This window comes from Trichogramma pretiosum, unplaced genomic scaffold, assembly GCF_000599845.2.
Source record: "Trichogramma pretiosum strain Unisexual culture from Peru unplaced genomic scaffold, Tpre_2.0 scaffold4, whole genome shotgun sequence".
Taxonomy (NCBI): domain Eukaryota; kingdom Metazoa; phylum Arthropoda; class Insecta; order Hymenoptera; family Trichogrammatidae; genus Trichogramma; species Trichogramma pretiosum.
The window spans coordinates 2,840,165-2,855,397 of record NW_019641688.1 but is presented as its reverse complement, the minus strand read 5'-3'; the positions used below and the strand labels follow the sequence as shown (position 1 = coordinate 2,855,397).

At 37.5% G+C, this 15,233-nt stretch overlaps 2 protein-coding genes across 4 annotated transcripts; both read left to right on the top strand.

The window, feature by feature from the left end:
* The first annotated feature begins 778 nt into the window (after positions 1 to 778).
* Positions 779 to 3,559, top strand: LOC106656145 (zinc finger protein 836-like). Of its 2 annotated transcripts, XM_023461703.1 has the most exons (4): positions 779 to 837; positions 1,067 to 1,280; positions 1,388 to 1,505; positions 1,576 to 3,559. In XM_023461703.1, the coding sequence occupies exons 2-4, from the start codon at positions 1,246 to 1,248 to the stop codon at positions 2,620 to 2,622; spliced, it is 1,200 nt and encodes a 399-aa protein (XP_023317471.1). In that variant the 5' UTR covers positions 779 to 837; positions 1,067 to 1,245; the 3' UTR covers positions 2,623 to 3,559. The 2 variants fall into 2 exon arrangements, with proteins under 2 accessions (XP_023317471.1, XP_014232322.1); XM_014376836.2 differs by lacking the exon at positions 779 to 837 and having other exon boundaries at positions 1,039 to 1,280.
* Positions 3,560 to 6,138: 2,579 nt separating this feature from the next.
* On the top strand, positions 6,139 to 7,061 carry LOC106656111 (60S ribosomal protein L31-like). 2 transcript variants are annotated; one of them, XM_023461705.1, is made up of 3 exons: positions 6,139 to 6,207; positions 6,443 to 6,674; positions 6,876 to 7,061. In XM_023461705.1, exons 2-3 carry the CDS (start codon positions 6,451 to 6,453, stop codon positions 7,024 to 7,026), a joined length of 375 nt encoding a protein of 124 aa, XP_023317473.1. In that variant the 5' UTR covers positions 6,139 to 6,207; positions 6,443 to 6,450; the 3' UTR covers positions 7,027 to 7,061. The 2 variants fall into 2 exon arrangements, with proteins under 2 accessions (XP_023317473.1, XP_023317474.1); XM_023461706.1 differs by lacking the exon at positions 6,139 to 6,207 and adding an exon at positions 6,218 to 6,266.
* The last annotated feature ends 8,172 nt before the right edge of the window (positions 7,062 to 15,233 follow it).

Here is a 15,233-nt window from a genome sequence, read left to right as displayed (position 1 = left end):
TGTGTGCAGTTACTATTACTATATTGCACCAACTATACGCACCTCACGTGAGTTTGTGCGTAAAACTTTTCTCTCGCTCCTTAATATCGCACGCAACGTGTGTGTGTATTATTATTTATGCGCAGTTAATTATTACGTGGATGTGACATGGACTCTGCATTCCTCGGCAACGATACACGCTACAACCGAGTGAGGGAATTTCATAAGCGCGCGCGAGCGAGTTTGAATCTCTAAGGGATTTTCGAGCTAACGACGAAGCTCGCCTCGCGAGCGGCCAGACGGGATCTCAACCCAAGGTCGGTTAATAAATTGTAAATAATATACGAGCCGAACCCGTACGATGAAAGACGCGATCTGCGCGAGGTCAGTGTCAGCATTTTGTATCCTCGTCGCGTCTCTTTCATTTATCGTTCCGTCCTGGAAAATTGACAAAAAAAGTACTACGATAAGTAGTAGTAGCAGCAGCAGTATACAAGCATAATGTATAGTGGTATATAGCTGGAACGTTTACGCGTGCGGCACGCGATAAGAATTACGTGTACAACGATCGACTCTCGGGGGCTTGTTGTTATAAGTACATGAGGTATATATATAGCGCAAGGGTGTTTAACGTAGCGGCGAGACGTGCCGCGTATATGTATACCACCTTATGCCGCTGTGTAAAGCTGCAGTTAATACAGCAGACCGACACGTGCAGTAGTGCAACTATTTTCTCTGCGGCGATTCGTCGCGATATCGTCGCGTATACATAGCCTGGTCTAATCGCTGCTGTTTGGAAAATATAATCAGCTCTCGGAGAGGCTTGCGATCGCTTGGTCGATCCTTTTACTCGCTACCGTAAGTATGAAATAATAATCATAATAATAATAATAATAATAATAATAATAATAATAATAATAGCTTTTTCTGGGGGTGCCGCAGACTTTTTAATTTCTTATTTTTTCCGTTATGATATATATTTGATAGAAAAATCTTTACTATTCATTAGATGTGATATATATTACGTCATTTCTTCAATCGTATAATTATAAAGACTTATTTTCAATTCTACTCGTTCTCAACGTAGCGCTTACTGCAAACGCGACAAAATACCGCGTGCCAATCAACACACGGACAGGTCATTCCTGCCACACACGACGTAAACATTAGAACGAGCTCAGTTCTATGTTCTTCATCAGTTTTACCGTAAAGTTAGTTGGATCATTACAGAAAGATTAATTTTTAACACAATTCCATGCCAAAATTATGGAATCCAGTGACTTTCTCAATTGTGCTTTCAGGTAATTTTTTGAGAATTTAATTAAATTGAGAATTTCGGTAAAGTTTTTGAGAATGAAATTGTAAAGATATTATTACGAAAAACTTGATCTTATTGAGGTTATTTCAGAGTGAAAGAAGAACCTTTTGATGTATCGCTGATCGAAAATAATTATGGAATGATAGACGAAAAACCCAATCTTGAAACCTTCCAACCCTTACCGTATCTGCGAGAAAATTCAGTAAATGTTAGTATACTTAACTCGCATTTTAGTAATTTTTTATGATAATTCTAACATAGTTTTGATTTTTCGACAGTTCGATACCCTTCGAAAATGTGACTTGAATCATAAAAGTGAATTTGATGAGAACGTGGAAATCGTTGCTGAATGTGAAGACGTCAAGCCCAACATTAGTTCATTAAAAGTTCAAAAAATTAATAATGATTTTCAAAATCACTTGCAAAATTTACGATGGAGCGATGATTGTAAAACTGAAAACATAATTAATATAGAACCCATAGATGAAGTTAAACAGGAATATTTTAATGACGATGCTGATAAATTGAATTTGAATCTCGACTATGATTCTATCAAACAAAATAAAAAAAGAAGAATCGCAAAAAAGTTTAAAAACGAATATAGACCCAAATCACACATTGTTGCAGGGCATAGCGATACAACCTACGCATGTGAAGTTTGCGGAAAGAAATTTTCAAGTAAGGGTAATCTGAAAAAGCATGTAGAATCATCGCATCTTCGTATTACCCACTCATGTGATGTATGTGGCAAGACATTTTCACTAAAAGAAAATCTCAAAAGACACATCGATTCGATGCACGATAATATTACCCATACGTGTGATATATGTGGCAAGACATTTACACAAAAAGGTCATCTCAAAGTCCACATCGATACGTCGCACTATAGTATCACTCATGTATGTGATATTTGTGGAAAGACATTCAAACATAAGAGCAGTTTCAAGACCCACATAGATGCGATTCATAATGATATCAAATATACATGTGGTATTTGCGCAAAGGTATTTCCACGAAAGAGTAATCTGAAAGCACACATCGATTGGGTGCATAATAGTAAACATTCATGTGATACTTGCGGAAAAAAATTTACAGAGAAAAGTAGTCTCAAAGTTCACATTGTTGCGAAGCATAGTGGCGTTACACAAAAATGTGATATTTGCGGTAATAAATACACTCGCAAATCTAGTCTTCAGAGGCACCTTAGTAGGGTGCACAATGGTATCATAGGTACATATGATGTATGTAGAAAGTCATTTACACACGAGAAATATCTCAAAAATCAAATCAATGCGATGCCTAACGTATTCGTGGCATATGAGTAATTCCTCTATACATTTAAAATAAGTATTCTAAAAAAATTAACACAAAAATGTAGGCATTTCCTGCTAAGTATGGATTTTTCTTGTTGTTTAGGAAAATATTTTAACTGAAAAAAGGCCGTTACTCCTTTTTTTAAAATTGCCATTTTTAAAATTTTTAACGTGTAAAAAAAAATACATTTTTTATTAGAATTTGCTTAGTGATTTACCGCACCGCTTACAAATTTTAAATCACGTACAGGGTAGTCAATTTCAAAGACACATACTGGTTCGCGTATAAAAAAATATTACCTAGACAACTACGTACAAAAAATGAATCGTCTTTTACAAGATATACGTAAAATATGCGAGAAACTCTTTTTTGAAAACATTTACTTCGTTCAGAAAACGTCTTAAAAAGGTTTCAAAAAATAACTATACCTTTTTCTAAAATAAATTTTTCGAAAGTAAATTAAAAAATGAAGAACTTTTGAAAATTTCAAGTCAATACAATGATCGTTTTCTTTTGTACAGCTAATAACAAATTTTTTTTTGTTAAAAGTACAATTTTGGTCATAAGAGTAAAATATATTTCCAACTGCACCAGACTCGGAAGACTTTTATAGAATATTTTTATAAAATAGTTATATGCCTAAAAATGTCCAATAAAGACTTGAATAAATTTTCAAGGGTGTTTGACATAAATAATCTGAGTTATACGCGAGTTGGTCCGATTTTAAAAGTAAGGAGGAATTACTTATATGTGGAAAAACATTTATGCGAAAGGATTATGTAAAAACCCGCATCAATAAGATACATCACTTACGTATCACAAATTAACAAAATGTACTAGAAAACTAGTGTACATACGAGATTAACTTAACAATTTACATGATGATTCCCTCCAATTTCATCTCATTATGTAAAAACAATGTTTAAGCTGTAAAAGAAAGTAATAAATTTTTTTAGGAAAACAAAGCACATTATTAATTGTCACGTTATTAAAACATCATATCCTATAAGTTGATGAAAATTCGTTATTTCATTTCGGAGCGACACAAAAGCCGTTTTCAGCGGCTTATAAGTTAATAAATAACAAATAAAATATAAATATAAAATAGAGAAAAATATGCAATCAAAAACTGCGCGCGCTTGTCTGAAAAATCGGTCCCATATCCAAGACTGGGGGAAAAAGCAGCAGCAGCAGCAAATTCATCCGCCCCTTGCGCGCTATCGGTCATCTTTGACGATGCAACGTATATACTCTGCTCTTGGCCCGGTATATAAATACATGTACAGCGTATACACACTATAAAGCCTTGACTTACACGCGTATCTGCAGCGTTAAATCCCGCGCATATAACGTCGATTATATAGCACGAGGCGTGTGCACGAGTTTATATTATATGCACTTTATGACGGCTACGACGACGACGACGACGACGACGATGACGACCACAACGTCGTTACATATAGATATATAGTAGCTCCGAGAAAGGATAGCTTGGCTCGTCGTTGTCTACGGTACTCTCTCTCTCTCTCTCTCTCCCTTTTTCTCTATGTTGTGTATGCACGTCTATAGCATCCATAATGCATACATGTAAGAGAGCGCGGCATCGGCGACACTGCAGTAGCGGCAGATTATATACATTGCGCCGTGAGTGTATGTGCGCGTGTATGTGCAGGAACGGAAGAGGGCCGGAGGGCCAGAACTACTCTCTGTGGCGCGCGACTGCTGCACCACGAGGCACAAAACGTGTGCGTAGGGTACCTGCACCTTATCGAACGCAGCATCGCCGCGCGGAGCTTATGTAGCGTAGTTGCCGTCCTACGTAGCTACCTTCTCTCTCTCGGTCTCACTGTGTGTTGTATACGTGCAAAAGCTGCTGCGGCTGCTCCACCCTATATATACCTCAGCTACAGACCTTTAAGCGGCTCGCATTGTGCAATATATAAGGTACCTGCGCACGTGCACGAGCAGCAGCCACTAGCCTACGGTGTGTAATATCTTATATGTATGCGCCACATTACGTACCGTCGTACGCGTTGCTGCTCCGATGACGATGCCCCGCGTACGAAGCCGCTACTACGACTTGCGCCTTTACGAGTAGTCTTCGATCTCTTTAAAACTACCGGGATCTTTGACGAGTCAAAATACTTTTTGAGAGATGTTAATTCAGCAGTATAAATACACATGCCATGCACAAGAGCATTGGACCATGTCAATGTGAAAGTTTCCATTAAAAATTCGGATATCAGAACAAACTCAAAAGACACATAAATACAGTACATGATCGGATTGAATATTTCCCATGCGATATTTGTCACAAGTCGCTTGGATTAAAAGTTTACCTTAAATCTCACATAATGATGGTACATAATCAGAGGCAGTACGTGATCGAAGCAAAGCAAGAGCGTACGATTTTTCTGGAAACATTTAAACTCAGTTTAGATTTATGCACTCACACATTTTTTGAAAAATCTTCAATTCGTTCTTCAAAGTATTGTTATTGTACTGATGTTTTAACATTCCAATTGTTAATCGAACTTTTTCCCCAGTACGGTACAGCCAGTACCTACTACCTACTCCCTTTTTATATGCGAGTAGATTATCCTGGCCTAGAGACAATAATTTCATGAGTAATCTCTGGAGTCTGGACGCATGTAAAGTTAAAAACAACTGCAATCGTCAATAGAAAAAATCGTTGAAAGTAATGACAATTCAGCTGACCCGATGCAAGGTATACCATGTATTTAATAATAGAAAAAAATTATTTTTCAATTATTGTTCGACTCTCATCGACAAAGCTCCGCAAGACGTATCAAATCTATATTCATGAATGTCAATGCGCGTGTGAGCAGTCCGGGGAAGTGCCGCACTTCATCAATTCTTATGCGAGCTACATCCAACGCGCGACTATTACTTTTATTTCTCATAATTCCAAAAATCATAAAAAATTTACTAATGAAATGAATTTATAATGTAATCACACTTCAATGCGCTTAAAATGACAATGCATTTATATTCCGATGACACTATATCAGGCTATAAATTTAATAAAAAATAACAAGTCAACTTTTACGTTGAATATTTATTTTTTCGAAAGATATATCATATATTTTTTACTTATATTCGTGCATTTAGATATGTAACGAAAGGAAAATATAAAAAGTATACAGCTGCGTTCATAAAAATTAATAGTTTTTAATAGATTATACAGAAAATATTAAGAAATATTATTTATCTTATATAGAATTATAATGTTTTTATGCATACATTAATGAGACTTTTTTATAGAAATAATAGATGATAATTATTTAATTTTATTAGTGGCAACAATTAACCATACTTTACTGTTATGTTTACTTTGCTGTTTATTACGAGTTACTGTAAATTTTGTGCATATTTCAGTAATAATTTTGAGGGGAAAAAATTAATCAATTAAAGGTAAGTACTTATAATATTTTTTTTTTTTTTCAAATTTTTTAACTTCAGCGCCATTTCTCGACTGTGTCGATATTAGTTGCGCGCGCCGCCATCATCGTGGCTCTATGTAAACGACCTTAACCCCGCTTCACTCTTTTTAGTATCTCGAGGTGTTCAAATAGGTAGCGTAATTTTTCAATTGTTTTTTACATACAGTACTGTTATTGTTATTAATTTCATGGTAAAAAGTGTTCACATCATAATATTTACTACTTAGTTGACACTTTTATTAAAATACTGTCAGACTCTCTGTTAATTAAGTATTCAAAGTGTTCAGTTCTCTTTTGTTAGGTTAACCAGATAATAATTAAACTTTGAACGTAATTATTAATTGATTTATTATAATTTTAATTTCAGCGGTAAAAATGGCCCGCACTAAGTCCGGTGAGAAGAAAGGACCCCGCATCGATGATGTGGTAACGAGGGAATACACCGTCAATCTCCACAAAAGGTTGCACGGTGTCGGGTTCAAGAAACGTGCCCCACGTGCTATCAAAGAATTGCGCCTGTTCGCCAAAAAGCAAATGGGAACAGATGATGTCAGAATTGACACCAGGCTCAACAAAGCCCTCTGGAGCAAAGGCATCAGGTAAGATCTTTATTTCTAATCGTAGAGAACAACTTGAAAGCCAGAGTAATGAGGCGAGTGAGTCCTATTGCAACTGATATTTAGACCAGTCTCCTTTTGTGAACATTTTGTTTAGTCAATTCAACCAAATACTACATTAATTGAGTTTATTTATGCTAAGTTCATTTCCATATTGTTAATTTATAAATGTTAATCTTTCAGAAATGTACCTTTCCGCATCAGAGTACGTTTGAGCAGAAGGCGCAATGACGATGAGGAAGCACAAAACAAGCTCTACACCCTCGTCTCGTACATCCCAGTTGCAAACTTCAAAGGATTGCAAACTGAAAATGTTGATGCTACTCAAGATTAATTTAATACATAAATTATTTTTATTGAACACAAAAACTGGAGTACTCATTTAACTTATACCTTTTTCTATACATTTTTATATTCATGTCTCTTTTAATGAGTTCTTGTCAAACTTAATTTTCATTTCACAGGTGTGCTATTTTTTTCTGCTGCTATAGTTTCAAATTGTTATCAATATCAAAGTTTCAAGCACAAAATATCCTTTCATTAAATGCATTTGATGTTTTGATTATAAAATAATTTCATCAAAGAAAACAAATGTAAAATTATTCAAAAAACAGTGTCGTAAAAGTGTTGAAGATTTGATTTTAAAAACAGTGACTTTGATTTTTAGAGTTCATGTGTGCATTCATGAACTTAATGCATGAAATATCTTGGGAACATAAGTTTATTAGAAAATTGTAGAACTTCTCATACAACGCTTTAAAGAAAAAATATTAAAATCAAAACAAAGTTAAATTTTAAGTTTCTTTGTAAATTAGAAAATTATTAGATGATAGTTTAAACTTTAAAGTGTCTAAGTTGATGATTGTTGACATTAAATTCATTTTAGTTACTATTGAATGCCTATGACATTTATGTAAGGTTTAACGTTTGTGAGTTTACTAGATGAAAATGTTCAATGTTTCATTGATCATCATATTGCAAAATTCAAAAAGTAAGTGAAGCATCAATAACCCTTTATTGATCCTTTACAAAAAAATACAAAGAAGCTGATTTTTTTTAAGAAAAGAACTGAATCATAAACCTCTTATTACCTTCGTGAGTCATAAACTTAATGACGATTGATTCATTTCGATTTTTTGATGTTTTTACAAAATGTCGGTCACATAAGAAAATCAGTCCTTGTAGTAAAAAGATTTGCCTACTGCTAGCGCCCTCCATTATACTAGTGTGTGCAGAAAATTCGATAGGTCCATATGTCATGTCTCGACGAATTTTTCTTCGATTTCTTAAGTACAGTTGACATTGCTATTTTTTGAAATACCCATTTTTGTTAGTAAAACCTCATCAGTATAGGAGTGAGCCCGTACAAACGAGCTAGTGCAGAGATTGCTGAACTTTTTGCGTGCCGTGAGTTTACCAATGCTCTTGCAGCAAAATATAAGAATAGGTAAAAAAAATGTTTTTTAAGAAAAATTGTTTCAATGCATTCAAACTGGGTCTGGGCTATTCAGGAATTCGTCCGGAAGTGGTTATCGTAGAAAAAAATAATTATAATTTTTAAAATTGTATCGCGTGATCTTGAAAATTATAACTTGCTCTTTTGATTTCTGAGTTGGCAATTAAAAAATATTTATTACATAAAAAGTTAGTTTTAACCCATTAACGCGCAAAAGTGCAATTTTGTGCATGAATTTTCCGTTGTAAAAAAATTATAAATAAAACTAAAATATTTTCTTGAAAATCCATACCCAGGGGTTTTTGGGTAGGCTCTTTCAGTATCCGGTGTTATTTTTGCGATAAATAAACACTATCATCGTTTATTTTGCCATTAAAAACAAAAAACGTGATTTTTTGACTCAAAATTTTTTTTCAAAGTCGATTTTCTACCTTGCCTTGCCTTCGGAGGGTTCCCATAACACCAGAAATCGTGCACTTTTTCTCTGAACCTTCAAAAAATGCGCTGCCGCGATTTTTATCTTGCCCGTATATTTCTAAAATGGCGAATTTATACCAAGCAACGGGATAAAAAATTCACTCATTTTTTACTCAGAACCTATTTTACATGCGCTAAATATGAACTCCAAAGTACAATTTGGAGTGTAAAAACTTATTTGAAATCATTTAGAGAATAAGCGTGAATTTTTTCAGAATATTTCGGACCACTTTGAAAATTTTGCAAAATACGACCATTTCCCGGCCTGTCGAAAAAATCCAAAATGTTCCAAAAAAAATCTGAAAAATTCTAAAAAAATTATTAAAAAATTCTAAAAAAAATTCACATGTATTCTTTGAACAAATTTGAACACTTTTCATTGTATGACTTTCTTTTATAAAGTCAATAATTTAAAAATAAAAAATAAGGCAATTTTCATATCGCTGCTCGGTATAAATTCGCCATTTTAGAAATATAGGGGCAAGATAAAAATCACGGCAGCTCATTTTTCGAAGGTTCAGAGAAAAAGTGCACGATTTCTGGTGTTATGGGGACCCTCGGAAGGCAAGGCAAGGTAGAAAATCGACTTTGAAAAAAAATTTTGAGTCAAAAAATCACGTTTTTTGTTTTTAATGGCAAAATAAACGATGATAGTGTTTTTTTATCGCAAAAATAACACCGGATACTGAAAGAGCATACTCAAAAACCCCTGGGTATAGATTTTCAAGAAAATACTTTAACTTTATCTATAATTTTTTTACAACGGAAAATTCATGCACAAAATTGCACTTTTGCGCGTTAATGGGTTAATTCGTTAAATTTGCATAGGAGGAAAACATGACAAGAGTTCATTTTTGTTGTGAGCTGTTCAAAAAATTATCGAAAAATATTTTTTATTTCTTACAAAATTATTTTTTTAATAACCCAACTAACCGAGGCTCGGATGGATTTCCACCCTCGATACTCATAATTAGCGGGCCAATTGAAAGTGAGGTGGTGGATCCGTGGACGTTAATATGCTCATCGCGTACATCTCTGTCATTCTCTTTCTTTCTCACGCGCAGGTTGCTTGTCGTCAACGAGTAACGTCACGTAAATATAAATTCGGAGTCGTTTAATTCGAAAACGATAAGAAAGTGTAATTTCAGCGAAGTAAGGACGAGACCAATGTCTGTATGTGTGCTATTGTTATTACTATTGCATATGTGTGTGTACATCAGGTGGTCCCTGTCACGTTGGATTTACGATTTACACTATACTGCTTAGCCCGAGCTACTAATTGTATCTCTTGAAGCTGCGTCTACATGTTCACTTACTGTATAGATCGCAGTGCACATGAATAGTCAATACGCGTTACCGCGCTGTAGCGTGAACTGGTAGATAAATCACATCGGCTGCAGCAATTGATTAAATGTAACAAATATTTATATCATAGGCGATTGCATGTCGTGTGTGGGAGTTCGAGAAGATTTTCTCGGAGCTGGTCATTGGATTCTTTCTTCGAGCGCTATTAACTGCAGATTCTCTGCTGTGAAAAAAATCCTTAGCTAGTTGCTGAAGAACAAAGATTTATATTGTATTTGCTTGGTAGCACCAGACAAAGTTCGTGAAAACGATAAGCATATTTTGCCCGTTTTTTTTGATTATTATTAAATTTATAAAATTTCCATATCATTTAAATAAATTAAAAAAAGTATAGTAAATCGCAATTAAGACAGTTCAAATATTCGAAATAAGCACGAGTATTCGAAAAAAGCGTACAAGTACTCAAAACATTTGAATATCCGAATTAACCCGACTTATGGCGTTCGAGGCGAGTAAAAATCGAGAAATGCTCGCACACCTCTATAGTCATTACGCATGTTTCCCTTTATCTCTATCTCGTTTACCAGCAGGATCTAACAAGCTTTTCCCCTTTTTTCTCAAACCTTTTTCAGCCGGCTTCAATACCCATATAATATATGTGTACGATAAATGATTTTGAAAATATATCGATTTTTTAAAACTCGATGACAAGCTTTATAAAATGCTCAAATTTTTTACTATCAACGTATGAATGGGTCCGCGTATAATACGGTAGCTCATGTAGGATTACTATACAAAAAAAGCTCGATCTAAGAATCTAATAGAGTATGCATGCGCATATAATTAAGTTTACTGCCTCCGCATAGTCGTGAGAGTAACGTTACGAGCTCGACTTTTAATAAACGGTAAAAAACAAATGTGAGAGAGAGAAAAAAGCGCAAACTTTTAAATGAGTATTCACGCGCGCGCGTAACTCTCGCGGAGAGCAATAACGATAAGTTAAGACGGCGGCGGCAGCGGCGACCGGCAAAAGAGGTGGCACACGGCAGCAAGGGGTGATGGCCAGACACGACGATCGCACCATCCTCTCGAGTATATGTGGCTATACATATACATAATGCGTGTCTGGACGAGATAAAAAAACTTCCGCGCTCGGTAGAGAGAGAGAGAGAGAGACGGAGACTCGCAACGATCGCGGCTCATTATCACGAAATCGCATCTCAAGCGCGTATATTATGTTTTTGCTGTATATATAATAGCCTAAGCTAATCGCGCGACTCGATAAAGCTACATACACACCCATACTCACACGTACAAACGAGTACATATAATGTGCGCCGAGAAAAATAAGTGAAATAGACGCGTTGGCAGTCTCGTATACATTTTTTTTTATATTCACTTGGAAAATAAATGCCGCGCGTCTCTTATTCAGTTTCGAGCTTGCGAATCTGATAAATTGCCGTGCATTGCAAGTCTGCGCGCCGCGAGACGTCGTCGCGGCATCGTACACCGTCTCTGTATGCGCATATGTATGCTTGCGTGTGTCGCGCCGTTGCCGCTGTCGCTGTCGCCGCCACTTCACGTGTGGCCAAATATTTTCGGATCATTCGATTGAGATTTGCCCGACCCGGCCAACGTCGGATTAATCGTTATCGCGTGTATACATGTTATTTGTCTCAAGTACATTCGATAATAATAGTCAGTATTAATAATCGGCAGTTCGTACTTGAAAAAATGTCGAACGGCGCGCGCGCGCGCGCGCGATATGCTCGTATATTATTATTCGAGATGTGTTTGAGCGAGGACACATGTACTCGACGATCTTTGTACAGACGATCTGTAAAGCTAGTCAATGAATGTAACAACAGAATAGTACTTGACAATACGTGTCCGCACTTCTCGTGACATGTAGTATTACTTCTGAGTGTACATTTTTGCTTTTGCGCGCTCTCGAAGTTAATTGCGCTCGTACAGAATATGCGAAATGAGCAAATACGTATCCGATCGGTCCTGCATGCTCCAGGTTTTTGAGTTCACGTTACATATTATTAAAAATATAGCCAGGCTCAATTTCGTGACCGATAAAAGAAAGAAAAAAACTTGCCTCTCGATTCGTTGATATTTTCGTTGCTGCAAGCTGCCGCTGTTGAGTTGCTATTACACTATCGCTGCTTATGACCGTATCGATGAAACGCAGCGCGATAAGCCGCTACTGCTTACCTAATTTGCGATCGGAGAGTTTGAATGTTATTAGCGCGCTCGCGAGTAACCGACCTTCTTGTTCTTTTTCTTCTTTTTTTTATCGATCGATCGTTCTCGACGATTACATTCATATATATACGAATATTCGCGGCTGAAACTCGATCGCTGAACATGCACAGCAACTACGCATATATAATAGTCACAGTCAAGCTCGAATCGATACATCCTGTGCTCGATATATTATGAGCACAGCGGCTAATTGTTGACGATTCTTTCGCGATCGCGCTTCCTTCCTCGCTTACAATGTGTATAAAACGAGAGAAGGCATACGACACTCGAGAACTGTTGAAATCGTGCATCGGTGTATCAAAGATCCTTCAGTGACGCAGAGTGCAGCGTAAGATTTGTACGCATACATCGAGGCGTCTGGACGAGTCGGAATCGATGAAAAATATTTTGAAATTCAACGCGTCGTTGTAGATTTGGTAACTCCTTGAAAAAAAAAGAAGAAAAAAAGAGCAAATCCACGCCTATCGAAAGCAGCTCAGTTCGACGGCGGCGACACGGCATCAACGACGACGAACTGTGTGCGCGACCAAAGGTTATTGACATTCGGTAAGCGGTCGCGAACATTTTGTGTATACAACAATATATATTGCAAGCTAACGCAAAGCCGCTCGACGATACACGGCTAACGTATACCCACATCGCAGGGTATAATGTGTATAAGCTTACGTCGGTGATCCGGGCCGCACGCGCGCGATCGTGTCTGTATTTGATGTTCTGAGCTTGCAGAATTCGAGACGTTTGCGGTGGTAGTGGCCTCGAATCGACTATATGTACTCGTGTCATGCAGGATGGGCGCCTCCAAGTTAAACAGCTCCCCTTCGCGCGTCTCTCTCTCTCGGGTTGTTTTGTCGAGCTATACTATGTATAATGGGCAACTCGTCTCGAGGACGTGACATCGTCGTCGTCGCGATCGAGCGCAGCTGCCGTCGCCGCCCTGACACATTTTAACCCACATTTATTTACCTACAATTCGTATTACTTGATTATGATACCGTTTATGAAATTCCTTTGCGTTCATGACTTTTTTCACCTTTTTTTATTAGTATTGAGAAGTATCGCATCCATCGGAATCGGCGCGTCATCTCGAGTTAATTACTCGTCTGTAGCGCCTCGTCTCGTACATAGGCATCTCTCCTCTTTTTTTCAGTAATTATAATTCTTCCGTTCATATACACAAATTCAGCTTAACGATCGCTTAATTCGACTTTTTAGATTCCTCTGTGGCTCTTTATCGACATGTATCATCATCGAATCCAGTATAATGCAATACACGAATTTACAATATCGTAAAAATCAATCGCTCGGCTATAAAAATATACAAATGCGGCCGAGTATTTTAAACCTCGAAGCCGAGGAAATTTATTTCGTCGCGCCAGACGAGATTCCAGGGAAAAAACGTGCGAACACGCGAACCAAGGAAAAAACAACATAAAAAAAAAAAAGAAAAAGAAAAAAAACTAACACAGACGCTTAACGATTAACGCCCGACTCGTGTGACTTTTTTTCACCTCCTACACACACGTGCGTATATCGCGACGACGGCGGCGGCGGTGACGCGCGCGCGACCGGCGAGACAGCGCGCGCGGAGCTGAAAAAAGCGAGCAAGTAGAGAGAGAAAAAAGCTCAACGGTGTACTATGCACACACATACATATACACATAGACGCTACAAATGATATCTCCTTATCGGAGTGTTATAATACGTCGTTCTCTCTTTCTCTCCATGCGGCACAGGCGTACTCGACTCCGGGGAGCTTATCAAGTGCAAAATAACGTCTACGTCTCGAGTGCGTGCCTGTGTCTGTGTGTATACTTGGGCACGACGACATACATACATAAAAGCCCCGACCGAGCGGCAGTCGCGTCTAAAAAGCTCATAGTCGGATTTTTTGTTGATACAGTGACGTAAAGTGAGCGATTAAATCGGCTCGAGACTTTTTTCTCTCTCGCTCGGTTTCTTTTCGTCTGGCACGTGTGCGCGCCATCACATACATACCCATGCGAGCCTTTTTTTCATGTATATACATATTATTATGATGTAGGTGTGAGAGCTTGTTTATATTGTATAGGTGTGTGTTTATGTGTTCTAGGGAGTCTGAGTCAAAGTCTGGAGGCTCAACACCATACGATGACTGCCCCGCGCATTGTGTCAATACCATTTTTCATCTGTCGCTGCTGCTGCTGTTTTACGTGCACGTACACACGTAGGTGTAATCTCATTCAGCTATGTAGATGTTATTCGTATAAGGCAAGTATATAAGTGTGTCTGTGTACGTCTATAGTCTAGACGGTCGAGAATTTTTATTGTTGCCCGAGCGGATTCATTAAGATATATTTACACGGATAATGTTTGCCGTGTGGTGTGTCTCTGTGTCTGCTGCGTACGTGCCCCCCGTTCTCGTTCCTGCCTGTGTGCCTCCTTTTTTTCGAACGAGACGACGATCGCGCGCGCGTGTGATGGTAAACGAGCGTCTGCCCGAGAAATTTATTATTCCTACATTACGTCGAGTCTGAGCCCCGCGCAGACGTTAAACGTTTCGATCGGAGGAAATATTATTTCTCCAAATGAAAATATGTCTTTTTTCGCCTACGTCTGTGTGCGTGTGTAAGAAGAACGATAAATAGTCCGCGGCGTTTCCTTCGCGATGGAGCGTGAAAAATAATTGCGACCAGCGACTCCAAAATAAAAAATAAAAAAAAAACAACAGACGAGCATAATAAAAAAGCCGTAAGACGGCGACGGCGGCATATTATCGCTCGGATATTTGTTTCCGGTTTAAGTCTCTCGTATGTGTAGCGATCGTTTATTAATACATATATCATTAAAAAGCAGTTGCATCGACGTACTTGCACACATCTTTTTTTCACTTCTTTTATCGTGCACACCCAGCTTTTATATATTGGCAGATAATAATAATTTTTCCGCGAAATTGTTCATCATTAATGTAATTAGATTTTACTTCACATTTTTCATCTATTTATTTTTTTTTGTGCCTTTGCTGACCGACCGATGCTGCAGCGCACTTATCACCG

What these genes read in the sequence shown, in the direction of transcription:
- LOC106656145 (XM_023461703.1), top strand. Translation starts at nt 1,246, where the DNA reads ATGGAATCCAGTGACTTTCTCAATTGTGCTTTCAG. An exon ending in TTTCTCAATTGTGCTTTCAG is followed by an intron (nt 1,281 to 1,387) that starts GTAATTTTTTGA and finishes AGGTTATTTCAG; the next exon opens with AGTGAAAGAAGAACCTTTTG. An exon ending in TGCGAGAAAATTCAGTAAAT is followed by an intron (nt 1,506 to 1,575) that starts GTTAGTATACTT and finishes ATTTTTCGACAG; the next exon opens with TTCGATACCCTTCGAAAATG.
- LOC106656111 (XM_023461705.1), top strand. Translation starts at nt 6,451, where the DNA reads ATGGCCCGCACTAAGTCCGGTGAGAAGAAAGGACCCCGCATCGATGAT. An exon ending in CTCTGGAGCAAAGGCATCAG is followed by an intron (nt 6,675 to 6,875) that starts GTAAGATCTTTA and finishes TTAATCTTTCAG; the next exon opens with AAATGTACCTTTCCGCATCA.